This window comes from Molothrus ater, chromosome 1, assembly GCF_012460135.2.
Source record: "Molothrus ater isolate BHLD 08-10-18 breed brown headed cowbird chromosome 1, BPBGC_Mater_1.1, whole genome shotgun sequence".
Taxonomy (NCBI): Eukaryota; Metazoa; Chordata; class Aves; order Passeriformes; family Icteridae; genus Molothrus; species Molothrus ater.
The window spans coordinates 79261733-79284168 of record NC_050478.2 but is presented as its reverse complement, the minus strand read 5'-3'; the positions used below and the strand labels follow the sequence as shown (position 1 = coordinate 79284168).

At 42.2% G+C, this 22436-nt stretch overlaps 1 protein-coding gene across 1 annotated transcript in view; it reads left to right on the top strand.

The window, feature by feature from the left end:
• The first annotated feature begins 4760 nt into the window (after positions 1 to 4760).
• Positions 4761 to 22436, top strand: part of TRIO (trio Rho guanine nucleotide exchange factor) — a 244215-nt gene continuing 226539 nt past the window's right edge. The window contains 1 exon segment of the mRNA XM_036378951.2: positions 4761 to 4978. Coding sequence (XP_036234844.1) covers positions 4864 to 4978 — 115 coding nt within the window. The 5' untranslated portion in view covers positions 4761 to 4863.

Below are 22436 nucleotides of genomic sequence, written 5' to 3'. Positions count from 1 at the left end.
ATGGCTGGGTCATGTCCAGCCATTCCAGCACCCCCAAGTCCTTCTGGGCAGGGATGCTCTGGATCTGTTCATCCTCCAGCCTGGGTTGATACTGACCAGCAGCACCTTGTACTTGGTCTTGCTAAAACTCATGAGATTACCATGGGCTCACTTCTCAAACTTGTACGTGTTAGGTTGTACCAAGGAAAGTATGGAGAAAATATTTTCAATTAGACTGACAATACTTTACACAGGTGATAGGTACATCATCTGCTAAAAAAAAACAACAAAACAGTTTTGCAAAAAAATAGAAAAAATTATGAATAAACAAAGATCCAAAAGCTGCCAGAACTCATACAATGAAATGAGAACTTAATTTTGTAGGATAAGGAAGTAGAACACATAAGCTTAGTACTGTTCAAGAAAACTTTCTAAAAAGACTTGGATGCTTCTGTGGAAAAAAGGGCAATAATAATGATAACGGTTGGAAAATGCCTCAATGCCTGTCTACAGATAGAAGAGATACACCATGTGCTCTGAGAACAATTTGAAATTGACGAATGTTGCTATAACGCAAACGCCATTTAGATGAGAAACCAGATAGCGACTCCAAGGTGGTGCACATTAATAACTCTTGATTGCTTTCCTTAACTGCTGCAAACTTGAAAGAAGCCTTATCATCTTAAAAGCACAGTAGCACCTGATATGGCCTTCTCTATTACTTACTGTGTTTATAACTTGTTTTATAGATTCAAGTCCCCCAAAACCCTGCTGCAGAAAAATAAGGGTTGCAAGAAACAGTTCTTAGAGACTGGCTGGGCTGAAGTCCATGTGCATTTTCCCTTACAGTGTTTTCCATGTGGAAGCCTTGTCCCCACACTACCCCCTATGTTCTGTGTTTTTGTTTACAAAATGAATAGTGAAGCTTGTAAAACAGCTACAAGAAGAGAACTCCATTGTAAAAATCTAGTTGCTGGCTGGGTTTTGTAGTTGCTTTGCATTTTTGATTTTTTCATAATTGAAGTCTCTTTTTCCATGACTCTTTTTCTAAGTAAGACAACTCCGATTGATGGCCCCAAGTCAATACCATGTTCTGTGTCCTAGTTTGTCCAAACTAGTGAGTTTCTAGTTTATTTCTCAAAAGCTTGTAAACATTAGTGATTTTTAAATCAAGCTTGCCCTGCTTTCATTAATGTCTTATAGAAATGGGGGAATCTTTGTTGTTTTCTTGATCGAGTGGGCAGCAAATACTGCAGGAAAAGAACTCAAGAAATATCAAGTCTGCAAATTCCTTTAGGGATGAAATATGAAGTGACATGTGACACTTCTCAGCCTGGATACACAAGGCTGGGCTCTGGGCAAGCTTCTTCCCTCATAAGACACCTCTTTGACAGGAATAAAGTTTTTGTGTTTGGCATTCTGATTTTGGAGTGACCATTCAACCACAGTTAAGACACAACACAAGTAAAAATAAAGGGCATTCAAATTCTCTTTAGGCATTTATTTTATTGGGGTATAAATACTTTTTAACAATATGCTTACATAAAATTAAATGCTTTATATACATATATAAAAATACAGAAATTAAGCACAGAACTTGAACATCATTAATATTTAAAACTCTTAGTGTACAATCTAAAACTCTAACTTGAACCTGTGCCTTAACACTACTGGTATTTCACAGGTCATATTTACTGCTAAAGTATGTTTTACACCACAAATATTTTTTCCATTTCTGCAATTTCCATTGCAATTGGTGCAAAAACACTTGCAGGCTGACAAAAACTGAGACAAGCAATGCAGGAGTTGAGGAGAATATGGCTATTCCCTAATGACAGGCTTTCAAATTCGCACAAATTTCTAATGTGGGACATTCTCCATATAGACAATTCATACCTGGTTTGTTTTTGTTTGAAGCCTAAAATGACCAAGAAGAACCAGACACAGAAACTTAATTTCCTAATGTCAAAATATTAAATCTGGTATTTGATACTTAAGGTGCATAACTGTGAATTAAATCCTTGTTTTATTAGAGTGTTAAGTAACTTTGTCATAATGTAATTTTCCTGTATTTGCCTCTTTGCTTTCACTTACCCTTCAATAAATATTGCATCCTGAACATTAGCATGAACCCTATTTATTACTATAATCTTACGAAATCGTGCAAAGGATATGGGCATTTTTGGCTCTTGAAGGATTTTCTGTAAGGGCCACCTTCGTTGCTGATTACAACTTCTCAACCACTTGCACAGTGATGAAAGGCTCCGTACTGGGGGACATCTATCAGGGCATCCATGTCCCAAGAAAAAAGCAAACCCAGCATCTCTTGCAATTCAGCAGATGGAGGGGACAAAAGAAGGGACAAACTTGAGTCATATATCCTTCAAAAGTGTTCAAGCTAACCTTGCCTTTTTAGTGCCCACTTAGAATTTGTACAGTGTGCTGGAAGAGCACCTAACTGGAAATGGAAAGTCAGAGTGTTCAACAACTGATGAAAAGCCTTCTAAAGCTTTTTCCAGAGTTGCACAGCATATTGATGTCTTTTTTCAAATTTGGAAAACAAGTAATCTCAAGCACTTCTTGCTCTCTACTCACTGAAAGCTGGAATGATGGATTCCTATTTTTTTCTTTACTAATTACATTAACACTTTCCATGCACTTACCCAATTTTCTCATGTTCTTATGCAGTTTTGTTTTTTTTTTCTGGGCAGATATACAATATCCTATTCCCACCCCTAGGTCAACTCACTGCTTGCTAGGGAACAGCAGCATTTGTTCCATTCATACTTTTTGCTAAGTGGATGGTGTCAGTTAGAAAGAAATTAATGTTGAAACCATTTCTGCCAGTGGGATGCTAATTTGGAAGTCCTTCCTGTGTCTGCTGACTGAAAGAAAAACATTAAAAAAATCTTTTCAGTCAAACAAATCTCTTCTCTCTAAGAGAAATTAGGGCAGGCATGGCTGCACAAAAGCTTTTCATCAAGCTATACAACTTCAGATAAATACAAACCTTGGAAACCATGCAGATGACTTCCTCATCATCTGACTGATAAACTAACAGAACCTGTCAGGATTCCCATAGGACTCAGGGGAAGGACATGAAGCTGTGCCAAGGGAGGTTTAGGTTGGGCATTAGGAAAAGGTTCCCAGAGGCTGGTTGGGCACCGGAACTTCCCCAGGGAAGTGTTCATAACCCACAGCCTGCTGGAGTTGAAGAAGTGTTTGGAAATGTTCTCAGGCACATGTGGGATTCTCGGGGTGGTCCTGTGCAGGATCCTAGCATGATCCTTGTGACTCACTTCCAACTCAGGATATTCTATGATTCTACAAACCACACTTCTCTTGAATTTACCTTCTTTTTAACACTTACCAAAGGCTCAGGAGTTTAATTCTTGAAGCTGTACTTCTGCATTTCAAGTGTGCTAACGATTTACTATTTACCACAAGCATTTCAGATATGTTACTCAAATTCATCAATCTGTACAACCTCTATGATTCCTGCTCTGACACCCTCTCCTCAACGTTACTTGGACACAAACTTATACTGCCTTAACATGAGGAGCAGGATGGTGGTGGGGCACATCATAACCTCCCTATCGTGAGCTGTTTGCTTATTTGATATTAATTGAACCAGTTCACAGCATCAAATCTTTTGAAGCGTCCCCGTGATAACAGAAGAAAAAATATCCACAATACAGACAGCAACGTAACGGGTGCCCTTTAAAGGCACCTTTTTAAAGAAATCTAGCACCCCTTTTCCCCTGTGCCTTCCAGAGGCAAGCCAGGCTTCTTCCGACCTCGGGCAGGGGTCTCTTCCCGAGCACGGTCCCTCGGAGGCCGGCGGCCCCTGGCGCCCGGGGAGCGGCAGGCAGGAGCACGGGGCACACGCCGCTTCCCACGCTCCCGCCACTCGCCCCCGCTCCCGGGGCGGACTGGATTTGCTTAGGTTTTTGGGGTTTTTTTCGGACCTCCACTCCGACCTCCGCACACCGGCGAGCTGGCAGTAGGGCGAAGGCCAGCAGGAGCGCCTAAAAAAAATCCCCAACCAAACAAAAAGAAACCCAAACTCGAACAACAAACGCGCAGCTCCCGCCGCCGGGAAGCCCCGGCCGCCGCGGCCCAGCCACGGGGCGCGGGCCCGGCGGGAGCGCTGACGTGCTGCGCCGCCCGGCCCCGCCCCATCCCGACCGGTGCCGGACGCAGCCGGAGACTCCCGAGCTCCCCCCACTCCCGGCTCCACCGCCCTTGTTCCTCGGGCGGGGACTCGCTTCCTTTCCCGACTCCCCCTTCCTACCCTCCTCCCCTCCTCCTCCCAGTCAAGATGGAGGACGGTGGTTGCTGCGGCCACTGGCACCGTGGTGGCTAGGGCAGCTGCTGCTCCTCCGGATCGCTCCTCGCTCCTTCTTAAAAAAAAAAAAAAAAAAAAAAAAAGAGAGAAAAGGAAAAAAAAAAAGGTTGGAAACGTTCCTTTTTTTTCTCCGCCCACTGGCTGCTCACTGCGCGGACCGCTGGTCCTTCCCATGCCGTCGTCGTCGTCGTCGCCCTCCTCCTCCTCCTTCTCCTCCTCCTCCTCCCGCGATTGTCTGCGCTCCGGCTGCCGCCCGCCCGCCCGCCCGGACGCCCTGCATGCACACGCCGCCTCCTAGGTGGCTGCGGGGGGTGGGCGCTCCCGGAGCTGCCATTCCGCACATACCTTCATGTCCCTGCGCTCGCTGCGGCCGCCCGCCGCCGCCCCGCATCGCTCGCCCGCTCCGGCTGCCGCCCTGACGGCCGCTCCCGCCCGGAGGTGAAGCCGGGATCCGCGGAGGGGGCGGCGGGGTCGGCGGCAGGTCTCGCCCGGTGGAGTCACCGCCGCCGGCACACGCAGCAGCAGCAGCAGCAGCCATGAGCAGCGCCGCTACCGCCACCTCCGCCGCCACCACGGCCGGCAGCGGCGCGGGGGAAGGGGCCGAGGAGGCGGCCAAGGACTCGGCGGACATCGCGGCGTTCTTCCGATCCGGTGAGTGCGCTCTCGTCCTGGGGGAACGGGGAAGAGGGGCCGGCGGCGAGACCGCGGCTGGAGGTAGAGGCGAAAGGTGGCCCTGGGGAGGCGACGTCTTCCCCCTGGAGCCGGGAAAGGAGGAGAGGGCAGCCGGCTTTGTCAGGTGGCCTCGGGGAAGGCTCGCCTGCCTCTCGCCGCCGGGGCTGCCTCGGCACTGCCCGTCTGTTCCTCGGGGAGGCGGCGGGGAAGAGAGCCGAGCCGCCCCGTCCTGTGCCGGGGACAGCGGGGCTTAGGCACAGCAACTCGCGGGCGGGACGCCACCCTTGCCGGCAGAACCGAGGCGTGAAAACGGGGGCGGCGGCGGCGCGGCTCGGCCGGGAGGGTGCGGGGCTGCTGCCGCCCCGGGGCGGTGTCGCCGGTGACAGGTGCGATTCTGCCTCCCGTGCCGGCCTGGCAGCAGGCGCGTCACTGGGGCCGGGCGGCACCACCCAGCGCCAGGTGGACCCGAGCCCCCCGAAAATGTCCCGTCGGGGGTTGCGGTGCGGGAGGGGGGTGGAGGAGCCGCTCCGATCCGGGAAGCCCAGGGTGTCGGAGGGGTGGAAAGGGTGAGCGGGGCTGCGGGGAGCCGGTTGCGCCCGCTGGGCCCCCCGGGGAGGCCAGTGAGCAGGCAAGGATGACACCGCTATAAAAGGCAGCGCTCCTCCGGTGCTGTGCTGCTGGGTGGCGGCACAGGGCAGGGATGGAAGAAGCGGCGTGGAAAGTGGATGTTCTAAGGAGAACCGAAAGAGGCAGACAAAAAGCGAAGCCCATGTTAAGGGGGTGTCCCTGCCTCGGCTGAGGCGGGGAAGCAGCGGCTCTCGGGCGCTGCCGGGCTGGGAAGCCGGGCTCGGCGCGGAGGATCGGCAGGGGAAGGGGGGGAGCCTGTTGACAGGCTGCCGGGATGAAAAAAAATGGTGGCTGCCTTCTCCCTCGGTGTTTACTCTCGGCACGCAACCGGGCGGGGAGGACGGCTGCGCCCGCCGCCGAGACACTGTGCCCCGGGGGATAGCGGCGGGGAGGGCAGGACTGCCCGGGCCGCACGGACCGCCGGCGGCGGGGACGGAGCCCTGCCGGCAGCCTGGGCGGTGGCGGGGACGGAGCCTCCCCCCGGTGCCGGCTGCCCTCCCCCGGGCGGCGGCGGCTCCTCCCCTCCGTCCGCTTCGCCGGCGGCTCCGCGCCCCCCGGGGCACCCCCGGCCATCGCTCCGGGCGGAGCGGCCGGGCCGGGCCGGGCTGGGCTGGGCTGGGCTGGGCACTTACTCCTTTTGGATGCCTAAAAAGGAGCGGCGAGCAAGGGAAATGCAGACTCACCGCAGGAAAGATGAGGGGGTTGGCCGATTTCGTGTGTAAAAAATAATGATGGCAGTAGTAATAATAGTAGTAAAAGCTGTGTTCACTGGGTTTTTAAGGAAAGTCCGCGAGGGAAGTGGGAAACGGCGTAATCAGTGCTACTTGTGGTCGGTGGTGCTGCTCAGTGTGCTTGGTTTCATGAGGATGAAGAAGGAGGTGTGATTTGTGGCAGGCATCCTTGAAGCAGGGCTGGGAGCTGCGTTTGCATAGATGGATAGAGGGTCCGAACAGGGGGCTATGACCCCTCTGGAAGGCTTGATGCTCCCGGGGCAACCTGCTTCACAAGAGAGCCATTGAGTATGAAACTCCATGTCAGGATGCTGGCCTTGGTGGGCTTTATCGTGGAAAAAGGACTGACTTTTACCGTTCCCAGGAAAAAATCCCAATTATAGCAAAATGAGAAATTATAACAGTAGGCTTACACACAGTAATCAGCCTAGTGTAGTTACAAATGGGTGCTTGCGTAGTAATCTTGCAGTTTTGGAAGACCCTGCCAGCTGTATTAATAATCAACTTCCACATTTATGTGTGGGTTGAGGGATGCTACAGCTGGTAAGCTCGTAAGTGGTGCAGTGATGACTTCTGATGCTGATAACTTCGGATAATAGGGAAGTTGCACTGAGCTCAGTCTTGCAGCATCTGAAAATCTTAAAGCAATAGAAGGACGTGCTTATCAAAAAACTCTTAGAGCAGATTTAACGACTGGCATTCTCATTTCCATATTTACATGTGAAGGTTATTTGGTTCAGCCTGGGCTCTAACATACACTGGAAAATGTTCTGGCATCTCCTGTGGGTGTTTGGCATTGAGAAGAGCTCTTTGAATTACGCCTCTGTGCATGATCCACTCTTCTATAAGGAGAGGGTCTATTAAGAGATCTCCGGTGCTTCCCTTTGTTTGAACAACAGGCACTTTTTTTTCAGTGGAGCACAAAGGCACAGAGATCAATGAAGAAGGAAAAAACTTTGTTTGGTGCACTTAGGAGCAGACAAAATATTTTTCTCTTTACAGAATTTACAATGACAAATGCTTCCTCTTTCCTGTCACATGCAGAGAATATTAGCAAAGCTCTAGCTGTTACTTAAAAAGAAAATGAGTAAAAATGTTGCAGTGTTTTCCAGGAGGAAAAAAAAAAATAACCCCAACAACAAAAAGCCTGCCTAAACAATCAGTTCTAATCTTGGGTTGGTTAAATTGGTCAGTTGAGCTGCCAAGTGGGGTTATTGGCTTTCCTCCTGTCCTTTTGTAAGACTAAGCTTGAAGTAGAATTAAAGTAGCCTGAAGAATGGAGTTTCATTATTTGGAAGATTTTGTTAGGATATTGAACAGCAGCTAGGTTCACATCACTTGAAATGTGCACATTTCCAGTTTTCACTTTGGTTATGTAAATGTAAACTCACTCTTGAGTTGTTGGGGAAATAAAGTTGCAGTTGAAATGTGAGGAAAGCAGCTGAACTGGAAGTGAGGTGGTGGTAGTAGGAGCATATAAAGACTGTGTGTCTTGGATGTAAATGAGGAATCCCTTTATTGGAATAGGAAGAAATTCAAGCAGCTTACTTTCTGTTACATATTTGGTATATAAATATCATTATTTGGAGTTGAAAAGGAAAGAGTACTTTGTTAGGTCTGTCCCCTTTATGGCAGGATTAATAGTAAAAGAAGCAGAGTTGAGGCATAGCAATTACATTTTGAAGGAGAAAACACAGTGGTTGTAGGAGGTGCCTTTCTGTCCTATATATAAGTTAGAGATTAGAAATGACTGTGTAAACTGACAGAAGGATACGTTTTGAACTATAAATGTATAGACAATTATCCCTTTTTTGAATTAAAAAAGTGCACTGTTGTGACCTGAAAGAACTGGTAAAATATCTTGGAATTATGAAAAAAGACTGTTACCATACAAAACCCCAGCAGCACAGAGTCTAAGTGGCTGTGTAGAGTGGTGTTAGTACATGTGTTAAGTATACAAGATCTATTTTTTATGAAAAGTTATTAAGATAAAACTTTTCAAAATATGTTCTAAGTTAACCTAAAATTCTGTGTATCTGAAAGGTCTGAAAACAGCTGACATGTGCAAAGTTGAATTTGAGGGAGTGCCATCAAGTCATGGTTTACAGGGCAGTAACCATACAGAGGTTTTGTTTGGTTGTTGTTGGTTTAATCTTCATCTTTGCAGCTGTGAGTCCTCAATACTTTGGTAAGGGGACTCAACTTACATCTTCAGGATGCAAGAATGAGGGCTGTCTGTTAAGTTTAATGTTATTGTAAGAGTGTTTTTACAAACTAAAGTATTTTTGCTAGTTGAAGTTCGTGACTTTAGTTTTTAGGCATAAAGAACAAAACATTTTTCATCCAAGTAAAAGACAAATGTTGATGTTGGTCAAACTTTTAGTAATTAAATTTACCCTTCTGGTATGATGGACATGAATACAAAAGGTTGCAGAGAAAAAGGCTTGTAAGCACTTCAGTCAGCCCTTGGCTAGACAGTGTAGGGAGTGCCTTTGTAAATTACTCTGATAAGTCTTCATGGAAAAAAAAAAACAACGGACTGATAATTCTTCACAGTTATGAGATGAAAGTGGATGCAGTTATTTCCTGCATGATACATTTTTTATGAGTGGCCTCTACAAACTGCAGTAACTTCATTCATATATGGACAAACAATACAGTTTTCAAAGCCGTTGAGGAGATTAGTGTTGTCACCACCTGTTTATGTGAACACCTGCCACATGCCTGGAAGGAACACAGTTTGCATACTGAGCAATGGGAAGGGTTGGGGGAACAGAAGTGTTTGAAAAACAAAGGAAAAACAAGGAGCTCCAAAAGTCTTGTCATTAAGGTGAATAACTGTCCAGGCTTTGTCAGGTCAAATCTGAACATAATTGTTAATTGTACTTCATCCCTTGATACGGGAAACAAAAAAGTGGAGGATTCTCCATCTAAAACCTAATCTACACAGGCAGCAGCAGTCCTCTCTCAGGAGAAGGACTAAGTCTGAGATGAATGTGGGTCTGGAGGAAGTGGTTGTTCCAAGTAGAGAGTTCAGTGTGCCACCTCTCTCAAGGTGAAGTTAGAGAACAGGCTGGTAGCCAGAAGAGCTTTAAATAGCACCTAGTTCTAATGTTATACACTTAGTGTATCCTGCTTGTGCATGTGTTTCTTAACGTAAGCTTAATGATAAGAGAATTTAAAACTTTGGTTTAAGATATGTGTGTTTAGCTACCAAAATGAACATGTGAGTATTTTAGGAAAACAGAATGCTGAGATTTGTTGTGGTTGTGGACATTTGAAGACTTCTGCAAGTGCCAGTAACTTGAGACTTCAATCAGTCTGGGTTCCACTAAGTCTGCCTATAGCAATCTTTGCTGATAGCTGCTTGTATAGTTGAGACCTTAGAAGAAGTATTAATGAGTGTCATGAAAATATGGTTGATTTTCTTATTTTTCGTTTAAATAGTGATCTTGTTGTTTGCTTAGTTTTCATGAAAATCACTTAATACTGTAAAGATAAAAGCCAGCATTTAGGAATGTGTTGTTTCAAGTTTACAAGGAGGACTTATGTTTTATTTCTTCCTGATTATATTGCTTTATATACTGTTGCCTTGCTTGCTTTATATTGTGTCCTGTGTGATAGTGGCCAAGATACTTGACTGCATGTAGTAGACAGCATTAAAAATGCCATCATAGTAGGGAAAGGAGGGAGGGTTGGAAAGGTTACATGGTAAAGAAAAGGCAAGCATATTATTAAAAAGAGCAGGTTTTTTCAAGAATACTACTAATAAAAACAGACTATCATTTAGATCATGGGCAAACTAGCTTTCAAGGTAGGCATCAAATGTGAAAAACAAGCCAAGTTTCTGTCTGAAAACCATGAAGTAGAGCACACCATCTATAAAGTTAGGATAGGTGAGTCTTCTTAGGAAGGCACTATCTCCTGGTGATGTGTACTAGCTGACTTACAGAGAAGGTAGTCAGAGTTGTTGCTGCTTACTTGGCATTCCAGTTGGAGCAGCTACAGAGTTGTTACGAGTGTCCAACAGAAATAATCTACTAGTGAAGCCAAAAGTGAAGTTTTGCCAGGCAGCACTGGTGGTAGCTCACATGGCAGCTCCCTGCTGTCCTCTGCAAGTACTGGTTCTTGGCCCTGTGGCTGTCAGGAGCTGAGGCGCGTTTTAAGAATTGGTGGGCATGCAGAGGATGTAAAGTATGAACCAAGTTGTCCATTCTTTCATGTGACCTAGTGTGATGACAGCATTTGTATTGAATAAATCAACGCAACAAAAGTTCACAGTGCTGTGTAAACTTTTCAAGAATCTGTTACCTTGTGCTTTGAGTTGCATTAGTAAATGAGAAGGTTGCAGCAGTATTGCTGTCATTAGTGCTGGTTGACCTGAGCTGAAGAAGTGGGCTCTTTTATGGAATTCTGATCCAGTTCTAGAAGTATCCATTTTAGTAAGATGGTTGAAGCAGAGTGGTGTGTGTGTAAATGATATTTTGAAAAATGCCACAACTTGATAGTTTCTGATGAGCATATGCAGAGCAAAAATAACTACAGAAACAGTGAAGTTACAATGGAGAAGTTAGGCTGGGAAATAGCATTGTTGAATTGACATTCCCTGGAACAATGAAGATGAGGATAGAGAGCTTCAGTGTGAAATGCAGCAGCTGTTGTGCAATTTGGCCTACTGTGAAACAGCCAAGCTTCTCTTCGGATAGACAAGGATAGATCAAGTTAGAGGTTAGGTTGTGTTTGAAACAGCTGGAGGCAGAAGTCATGAATATTTCTAAGAGAGGACAGAGGACAATTACTGGTAACATCTTTGATAGCTGCCAGTTGATAAACTAAATGCACATTTGGAATGGAAGGTGAATGGGAGTTAGAGAAAAGCCAGGTCCATTCTTGGGAGGAGTACATTTGAGCTGGCATCAAGTGCTCATGTGCCCAGAAAGGAGCTGACAGAAATAGGAAGACTTGGTAGAGCTGAGGCTTTCATCAGTTGCAGAGCTCAGTCACTGTGTAGAAGATGGGTAGTAATGTTTCTTATACAGGTGGTGTGTCCCACAGCAACCTGACAGAAACAGGTGTGAATTTCAACCTAAAATATCACATGACTTCCAAAAGCTTTTGCATGTAAAATCACTATCTAGGTAAGTAAAATCTAGAGAAAGACGGGAAAGACTTTCCTTACCCAAAATATACAGAGAAAATATTAATGTTTCTCTACTCCTTTTCAATTGAAAATAAAAACTTAAGTAATTCTAGTGTCAAAAATGCTTAGGTGCAGACTGCTAGGTCAGTTTAATAGGGTGAAACTGCGTAGTGATTTTTGGTCTGCATCTTGAAGAAGGAGGTAAAATTACTGAAATAGCTATTCATGGTCAGCAAAAGTGTTAAAATAGTAAAGACATATTGAAATTTTGGAAATGCAGTGGTGATTGAAGGAAAGTGGGTAATAATTTTAAAGAGAACAGGGGAAACAATTTTTTTCTGCTTGATATTGGTAATAATCAAATTTGATCTTAAAAAAAATGAGGTAAAAAACCCCATGAAAGTCACAGCAGGCTATTTTAATTTAATGACTAAGATGGTTACATCTATTTGTTGTTTTCATGAGGAAATTTGCCTGATTTGGAGAAGGATCTTTGTTTAACTTAACATTTTCATTTTTCTTGGTGCGGTAAAATCAAAAAGTAGACTACTGGTGAAGTAATACTGATGATCTGCAAAGCTGAGTCATATTCCTTCAGGAAGGATACTGCTGTTTTGAGAAAACAGATCACTTACCCAGTAGTGAGGAGGAGGAATTGAAATGACAGGGAACAACTCAAGTGCTTTTAGCAGTAGACACTACAGTACATTAAAGCATCTGATTTTCAGCCTCTAGAGTAGGTTGTTGTATGGATACACAAAGAGGGGGGTCATAAATGGGTTGTGTCCACAAAGTTTCACAAAACAGTCTGAGTGACAAGACTGTGCTTTAAAGATACAAAGCCTGTTCTAGTGGTTTCTCTGCCAAATAGCTGCTCTAAGTCATCTGAAATAGCCTAATTGTGCATTTGTTTAAAAAATAGGGTTGTTTTTCAAGGCTGTTGAGTGGAGTCTTCTGAAATCATTTAGTCAAATTTGTTTAATCTCCTCTGCTACTGCCTTGCATAAGTGGCAGTAGCACTGTTTAATATACACAACTGCAAATATGTTACAGGTTTTCCTACTGAGCAGTACTGAACCTGTGTCTCTTGCTGGTATTCTGAATATGGTGTTTTGTAATCTGGACCTTACTGAAGAACTGAAATAGGCATTGGTGTTTTATAATTATAGTGAGAAGATAAAGCAATCTTTACAGGGAGATGAGAAATTTTTTTAATTTTTTTTTCCTCTCAGGGCCCAAGATGTTGAAGAAGCAAGATGGCAAGTATAGGGAGAAAAGTGTGGACTTCCAGCATTCAAAATATGTCAGGGGTTTGCTTCATGTTTTATACTATAGGTGTAGTACAGTGTGCTTGGATAATTCCCACAAATCTGTGCAAGAGTCAGGACAATGTTATTGGTGTGTGTAATAGTCTGACACGAGTCTGAGATTCAGGAAGGTTTGTTTTGCTAGTGTGCATGAGGATACATGTGTGCGTGTAAATACTGTCAAACTAAATAGTCCATGGGGCTTCAAAAACTTGAGTTTGCATGACAAATCTCTTTGTTAAAAAGTTGCAGAAAGTATTCTGGGCAGCAGGCACTGAACAGGGGTATTGTGAGTAATCCCAATGCGTTCTAGTCATCTGTGAAACTACCCAGAGCTTAATTACTCATGTTTTCTTGTAGTCTTAGTGTGTGTATGAGCAGTAATAGTTATTCCTGAGGTGTCTGCAGACTGTGTAAACAACCAGTAGTGATTTTTGTGGTTAGATTTGTACATGACTGCTTAGCAATTAGAGTCTGAGGATCCAGGGTTATAGTGAAGTGAGATTTCCTAAGTGCTAAAAATGAACAGGAAAATATACTACAGAAAGATAGGGCTCACAGGGACCTATAAGGTAAATACCTACTTATTTTTGTCTAGTCTGTACCTCACTTATTGCATAAAAGAGTAATTCAAAATCCAAAGCTTTTAGGCTTTACACAGAATTTCTGCATTTTTGTGGGTAATTTTGTGGAAACGTTCAGCCTTATGACATTCTTTATCAAGGCATTTGGTCAAAGGCTATTCACTAAGGTCTGTGATGGTCACATAGCTGGTTAATAATTTTGAAGCCACCAAACAATGAAAAATGTTATTGGTGAAATTTAATGAAAGCAGAAGTGTTGGAAGTCTTGGGGACTGCTTGTTTTCCAGAGCCCAAACAGATGTTAAATATTGGGAAGAAATCGGGTAACATTTCTTTAAGCGTGTCCTAGATAATAAAGGGAGGATACATCAGGAACATCCCAAGAAGTGAATTAGACTAAATGGAGTGTTTAAATACCAATATTTCTTGGCTAACCTTCTATGCTACGTGGTGGACTTCACCATATCCATTGTGTAGTCTTGGCTGTACAGTGTTGGTTGGATATAATTTTCTACTGGCCTTAAGGTAGTAAGTTCTTCAGTTTCTAAGTGTTTATCATGCCACTGACTTCTGGGCATGTTGGGTTAAGCAGCATTGAGTACAAAGATGATACCATTTTCTAAGATCATAAAAATACTCCATCCTCTTTTAAAAACTTTAGGCCAAGGTCAAAGTGTCTTTGCCCTTTGTAATGCTCCTACTCCTTGAATTCCAGATATATGCAGCTGAAAGCACAGGAAAAAAAATGTAGAAAGCTGTCAGCAAATCAAGGTGATTTGAAATATAAATTGCGTGGATTGTCCTGTACTATGTAGAAGTTGATAGCACATAGTATGTTGAATATCAGACTTAAGAAGATGCCAAACCCCATCTTTAGAGTCCTCTGTTGTCTTTTACTATAGAGTAATAAAATAGGTTATGATTTCTCTGCTAAAGAAACTGAATAGCCATTGTTGTTGTTTATTTTTTTAATAACGTGTTAGTCTCAAAGATTTTTTGCCTGTCTTTATTATTTGCTTTATTAATGTTAGTCAGCAACTTCATTTTGGTAGATACTGTGCATAGGGTTGGTCCTAAATGATTGGAAATGGAACAGCTACAGCAGTAGCTTATGGTCTTTACACATCTTAGTCACATTTCCTGTGCTTGAAGTACTTGTTTTCTGCACTTAAAGATAGTTGTTAGGCTTGAATTTGCCATAGTTTGTAAAGTTCAAAGAAGAAATCAGTGCTATGCATTGCTTAATTCACAGGGATCATGTGAGCCAGGCTTCTGTAAGGACAGCCAGGCTTCTGTAAGCCAAACTAAAATTTATTAGAACAGTCGCACCTTTTCAGATGGAAAGATGATTATGACTTATCTAATGGCTTGTTGATTGGCTGTCGTGGTGTAGGAATGGTGTTCCCTCACTCCACTTACTCACTCCTGCTCTGTATTCCCTATTGCAGGATGGAGAGGAGAATTGGAGGCACAAAAGGTAAAGATTATGGGTCAAGATAAGAGCAATTTACGGGGAGCAGTAATGGGATAAGAAAACAGACAGTAATTATACGAATGACAGCATGTTCAAGAAAAGAAGTGTTATTGCTCACCCCTTCTGGAACGTTGTCCTTGTGGACATTATCTGACCGCTCCCTCTGCCACACTGCCCTGACACGGGAGTGAGTCCTTCCCTTTGTTCCCAGAAAATTACATGAGGTGGTACTCCAGGTCCTCATCATGCCCCGTCCAGGCCAGAACCAGGACACTGGCTTGTTAATGCTTTACATTAAATGAAAAAATAAATAAAAACTAAGATACTAGTTTCTCCACAGATAGTGCAAGGCTGTCTTCGGAAGAAAAACAAGGAATTGTACTTGACTGAATTTCTTGCCTTGGCAGCTGAGCAGAAAGTTAAAAAACTGAACTTCATTTCTGCCCCCATTTTGGGAAAATTCTACTGTTTGTCTGTTGAATTACCAAGGCAGGAGAGTCAAGTCAAGCCTGCTTATAGAAGGTGATAAAATACGATTTATCCTGTTGTGATCCTTGTAGAGTTTAACCATGGCATGCTTTAACCCATCAGTGCAGAAGGAACAATATCTTTTCTCGTACAGTGTGGGGATTGCAGTCAAATTTGCCTATGCTTAACTCAGAGCAAGGGTGTAATTCTGCCAACAATAACCACTCGGCGTGTGTGTGTGTGTTAGCTTTTTTTTTTAAGCTTGGAATCAGATGCATCCTACCCTAGCCAAAGGGAAACATTTTAGAAGCTCTGACGCATTTACACAGATGAAGGAAGGAAATGTCCAAAAGAGTCAAAAGCTAAAAATAGATCAGTTTACTGAGTTGAACTCTGGGTGGGAATTGATGAACTAAATATAAATCTAAATTTGAACCTTTGTGACTTACATAACTGAGTGGTGTAACCCCTTTCGAATATTGCTGCTTTTTCTTGCATTCAACTTTATAGTAGACAGCTTCAGAGGAAAACTTGTGTCAAGCTGTGTGAGTTTGTTTTGCAGTGCTTTTAATAGACAGCACGGAGAAGTCTGATTCTCTGTTGACCATTATTGTTACAGCCTAGTTTAACTCCCTGGAAAAGTGGATTGTGGGTTGTGTTGGTTTTTTTTTGTTTGTTTTGAAGAACTTCTCGGTGGAAATGGTATCTCCTGACTCTACTGAACAGAAGTTTTAAACCAGTAGCAATTAGAACCAGTGTCTGTGAGGGGGTGTAATTTTTTTCCCAACTTCCTCAAGAAGCAGTAAATTTGCCTGTCGTATCTGTACATAGAAAGGAATGATAACCCGAACATTTAAGAATGGATGTTTGACTGTCTAAAAGCATTTGCTCTCTGCCTTGACTCAAATCAAAGTTAGAAGCTATCAGCTTTCCCTTGAGGTAAAGTTAGCTTGTTTGAGTGTGTAAAATTTTTGTAATGAGAAAAAATATAGGAAAAACTGTTAATATGTGAGTGTTGTAGATTACTGTTTTTAGATGACTGTGGTAGTGCCATGAAAATGGAGATAAGCAAATTTTCCTTCTTCTTTAAGTAACAGTATACATTTTTTGTATAACTGATAGCAACCAACACAATACTGCTAACTAAAAACTGGCCTTTTCCAGTGTGTTGAAGCAGGGACAGTGCAGTTGAATCCCTGTGGTTTAGCATTTGCCAACTGCTAGTGAAGAGCGGTTCTTTCATAATGTTCCACTAATTCTAAAGCTTTGCATTGGAGAGGTGAAATACATGTATTAATTCATTGACTTTGTCGGAAAAACAAATGTTACCATTTACAAATATAGTAAATGTAATAGAATATTAGGGGTAAAAATGGTAGCATTGATTAGATTGAGTTCAAGCAGTAACTCTCCACCCATCATTCCCACAAGAACTGAGGGTTGGTTTTTTTACTCAGTACCTTTCCTTTTTTTACTATATCATTTGCTGTAGAATATTTGCTTGGCAGATGTATAAATAGTTGTGCTCTTATTTGCTTTATGTTTTTGTTTGGTTTTCCAGCAGAGCCTGGGAATGTTTGTTTTTGCAAGGTTGTTTTGAAAAAATTTGGAGTCTTTGCTTACTAAAAATAGTATTTGTTCCAAGCAGCAGTTTATCTGTTAAAGCAATGGGCAGTTGGTAGCAAAAGGACCTGACTACCTACTGTCATGCTTATATACCAACATGGCAATTTAAACTTTGTATTTATGGAAGATCTTGTTACATAGCAAAGTATGAGAACTACTCTGTTTAAAATCTCATATTTTTCTAGAATATGCTTTTAGAATGGATTTGTCCATGTTGCTGTCTCCATTGTGTTAACCCACTGTTGGGAAGTTAAAGCTGTAAAAGCCTTTTACAAGAGCACTTAATTAACTTGGGTGGCTGTGCAACCTGTGGTGTTTCTGCTTGTAGGCAAGTTCATGAGCAGGAGGTGACTTGCAGTTCATGTCCACTGAGGCAGCATGAGTGGCTTCAGAGAGCAAGAAGGTGCTGCTCTCCATAATGCTGTTATATGTCCTCTAGGCAGTGAAAAGAAGTGGCAGAGCCCTGTCCTTGAGTGTGGTAAGCAAGGATGGATATACCTTGATACTTAGGTGGAACACTTACAGTGCTGTCTGTAAATTGTCTGGGCTGCCAGAGCTCAATTCCATCTGTGCATATGCTGAAGCTTTGTTACGTGTTGATACAGCAGCAAATGAGAACAGGGATTTTTGTGGTCTTGAGCAGCCAAAATAGTATCTTAAGCTTTAATTTATTTCTTTTTGAAGTGATTTTACTACTTGGGGTAGAAATCTCACTCCAACTTGTCTTCTTTGCTGATACTTTAGGCTCTGGCTTCTGTTCTGACTTGAGAGGTGGGATACAAAATCTTCAGATTTGAGATCTGGTAGTTTACTGTTTAACTACAGGAAAGAGGAATGTTAGAGGAGGGATAGGCATCTTTTTCCAGACTGGCTTTTCACTGTCTTAATTGTCACAGCTTCCGTGATCCCTTCTTTTGTTCCTTTTCTTCAATAAAAAAGACAGAGGTCCAGCAGACAATAAGCTCAATCACGAGGCATCAGTGTTCATCTCTACAGGAGGTCCATTATGTGCACATGTATAAGTAGGGGGTTCTGTGGAAATGCCCTGCAGAGTTTGAGAAATACAGCATGTGTGCTGTGCTGACAAATAAGGGTTGCACGGGCAGCCTTAATGCTGCATTACCTGGTTTTTGAATCCTCTTTGTGGCAATTTCAATCACACCTGGTCCTATCTCACTGTTGAGATGAGTCATTGTTTAGAGTTTATGTAAAGTTTTCATTAAATGCCTTAGTGGATGATAGTAGATGGCATTGGTTTTATCTGGGTGCAGTGTGAGGTATTTGGGGAGTAGAAACGCATTAATTCACTGTGTAATATTAAAGAAGGCAGATGTGTAAGCTGCTTTGTTAGATAGATATATTGAGGACAAATTAGATACTTTAGTACTTCTTTTTTTAACTTTTCTTTTTTTTAGTAGACCCAAATACACTCTAGTGTTCAATTTCTTAGGGATTGATTTTTGTCACTTGATCATCATGTTAATTCTGCCAGGGTAATAAAAGTTAAATGAAGCAAGGTGTAAAAATTATCAAATATCAAGGAGGAAAAAGGAACCAAATGATATATTTTCCTTTCACAAGCAATAGATAATTAAGATTGAAAAGAAAAAATATGTTCTCAGGTGAGGAAAGCGTACCAGAGCATAATAGGTTACGATTTACATGCAGAACACCCATGGAAGAATATATGACACTGAAGGACTTAATTGGAAGTTCATAGTGATAAGTGACCTAAATTTTTGCACTCTTTATTTTGCCATTTATGTGGTCTAAAATTGCTGCTTTAATTAGAGGCTTTCTGAACTGAACTGTTGTGTAACCTCCAAGAAAGGACCCAAAAGGAGATAAAGGGATGCGTCTTCACAAGGTATGAGAGTTGTAATGGTGCTGTGTACAAGCTGCATTCCTCCTGTTTTGTGGAATAGAAATTGACTGAATATATGAAATAACTTTTCCATGTCAAGCTAAATATCATAATGGAATGAAATGTATTCCTTATTAAAAGGTGACTGGTAGAGAGCTAATTGTCAGAAACAAAATAACCCATATCTCCCTAGTGGAGTTGAAAGTCAAAGGTGACAAACATCTGAAAATGTTGGAGTTATGTTTGAAATGTCAATATTTATTGGTTTACAAGTCCTGCATTAGGGGTTGGTTAGCTTTTGAACAGCACACAGTGTAAGGGCAGTATTACCAGCCACATTTAAGTCAAGAATGAATTAATATATATAAGTGGTGCATTTCTCATCCAGGCATCAATTTCTTTTGCAGAAAATTTGGGAATAAAGCCAGGATTCAAGTCAATGTCTGTTTATGTTGCACTGTTGATATGCAGGGGAAAGGGAGGGAGAAATGAGTAAGACGGTTGCTTGTTCTGGAGACAGTCAAGCAGTCTCTAACAGTGAGGTGGGACATCTCTGTGAATTGCTGAGCTTGTAGTAGTTGAAGTACAGTTCTGGAGAATAAGCTCTGCTGTCCTTGTCGTGGTTCTGCCCAAATATATTCAAGTTTGGCACTGGTACGAGATGTAATCTTTGAGAAAGCAGCAATCGCTGGCTTGGGGCAAGCAGGAGTATATCTGAGACAGTGAAGTATGAAAGAGAAAATCAAGGAAGAAAGTAACTGACAAAATTAAGGGTGAGGGTCACTTTGTTTACAGAAATACTGGAAATTACCACACTACCTACCTACTACAAAAGATGCTGTTTCTGTTGTGGTTAGCGTCTTATACTGAAACAGAGCTAACAGTTCTATTAATGTACACAGGCAGCTTAATAGATGCAAGGAGGCCTGAATTTTCACAGGCCATTTGACAGAAAATGTACTGTTTCCCTGAAGCAACCACCAGTTTCAAGGCCAAAAGGAAGCCTTTCATGTTTTAAAGCACAGCACAAGAGGGACAATCCTAGGCAGAAGAATGGAAGGGAGATAATGGAAATATGATGCAGAAGACTTGGGATTGGAAGTGCAGTGAGGTCACGAAGGGAACTGACCCTTGAAAGAAATGTAAAGGTGGGTTGTGTTTTTATGTACCATGCTGCTCAGATGTTTGCTTTACAGGGATAATGTCCTCAAATCAGAAAGACAAGCTGTTAATAGTCCCTGCCCTAGATATGTCTGGTTTTTTATTCCCTGAAGAGAAGAGCAAGAAAGAGGAAAGGAACTTGGATAGAATTCCTTAATTTTGTAATTCAAAGCCCAACCATGATGATACAACTCAAGAAAAAGTCACTGTTAACTATTTTGACCTTAAAATTTCCTTTTTTTCTTACACTCTTCCTCAAATTCCTGCCATTCTCAGTTCAAATGTACTTACTTGTGTTTCTGTGGAAAGAACAGCTTAGTTGTGTGAGGTGGTCACTGACAGTCTTAGCTCCACAAGGACCCCAGCAAATAAACACATTTGTGGTTAGTCCCCTTGCTGTAGCCTCTGATCTGCCAGGTCTGCTGCAGAAGATACAGTGTACAAGGCCAACTGATCTCAGGAGATTTGTTGAACTTTATCTCTAGGTAATCGTCTTGTTGTGTTCGGATAAGATTACTAATCACACTCTTTAATTAAAGAAATGTCACAGCTGTAGGAAAATAAAGCTATTTGGAAATGGTGGTTATTTTGCTGAGAGTTTTCTCTGCTTCAGGAGGCTCAATCAAAACTTCCTGCACTGGCAAATGTATGCTATCTAATTAAAATGAATTGTGACTAATTTGAGGGGCTGACTTCTTTTCTTCCCAGGTACTTTTTCTTCTTTGTGGTCAAAAGTTGTTCTTAGTGAAGTAGTTAGAGATGTGAAGCATAAATTTTGTATTAAACCTTTAAAGAGAGCCAAATCACCTAAATTTTGGTTGTTCCCTCCTACTAAAGTATGTTGAAGGAAAAGCTGGCATTATTAATGTAAAGATAGGTTTTCAAAAAGGGCAGTTCATATAGCTAAAAAACTGAAGCAGAGTTAAGAAAGAGCTAACTTGAGTTTACTCCTTGGGCTAACAGTAATTTCAAAGTTAACATATTCTGAAATGTTGCTTTGACAGCAACATTGGATTTAATTCTGCAGTATGCAATTACAATTATCATTCCCTGTGATATTTAAAATGCTGCCTTGGGTTTGGCATAGAAAGTGAGCATGGTTGAGTGTTTTTTTTCAAATGACATCTACTTCAGTAGTTGCTAGTGTGCAGTTTATCTAGTGTTAACAGCATTCAAGTGTCTAAAATTAGGAATATATATTGCCGTAAGAAATAAGCAAACCACAACCTATATGCTTTGCTTATTGCCTTTAATTTAAGCATGGTGTTACTACTGGGTGCCTTGCTTTTGTGGTTGGTTTGGTTAAAGTTCTGAGTCCATTGGAAGTATTTTGGCCCACGTTCTAGAGTTAAAATAAAAATTGGTACTGTGACATTTCAAGCTGGTGGAAATGTCACCAAATGTTATCCAAGTGTATGAAACTGGTAACTGGCCCATAGCTTGAAAATGGTTCTGAATTAACGGGAATAAGTTTATAAGGATAGCTGTGTAGTAATGAGGTAATTTTGTATTTTCCTTTAAAATTTGCCTTGCTAAAGGGAGGCTTTATGATGGCATCTGATAAAGGTAGGAGTGGAAAAAAATGGTTAGTGGAATGGAGGGACAAGTAAAAAGAGGCTTGTGTTTATGTAGTTGAAAAAATTAGACTTAAAAATGATGTGATAGAACAGCCACACTGATTGGGCTGAAGGAACAGAAGGAACTGAAGAATGAGGTTAGTAATTTGCTGCAGATAGGCAAAGTTCGAAACAGGATCAAAGAAGTCCTTAAGAGTAGGCTCTTAGACTTAGACAGAAAACATGGAAATAAATACTCTTGCACCCTTGCTGTTCCCAGTGCTTCTCCCTGTCAACATGTTCTGATCTGACTTCTAAGTTGTAGCTGTTTCTAAGGTTAGAAATGGTTAGTTAAGTTGTGCAGAGGCTTGCTGTCAGATAATATTCACTTTCTCTGTCTCTGGATATCTGTAGTTATTTTCCTATTGACTGACTTTTTAGAGCTGGTGTGAAAGTTTTTCGTGATGTAGCAGCTGTATGATGGAATTTACTGTGCTCAGAACAGGGAACCTGTGGTGTGACTGGCTCCTGTGTGTTGAAGAGAGTTAAATGTAGGCTACACAACTTGAATTCCTCAGAAAGAGGTCGTACTTGTGTTCTTTAAAACATTTTTAGTTACTACGTATCTGCCTTACCCTCTAGCTTTCAGAGACATACCTGAATATAGACTCAATTAATTTCCTGTCCTTTAATGAAGTCCTTTGCTTAATGCGTAGCTGATATGCTTGGAACATCGGGGCATCGGTCAGGATCCAAAATTAATTGCCTCTTGGGGATGGATAGTGCAAAGTGGGCACCTGAAAGAACGGTGTCTCTTTCAAAAGCCTTCTGAAATGGTCAGCTTTGAAAATGAGGCACATCTTTATTATGTTAAGGAATATATTTGAGTCTTGAATCCT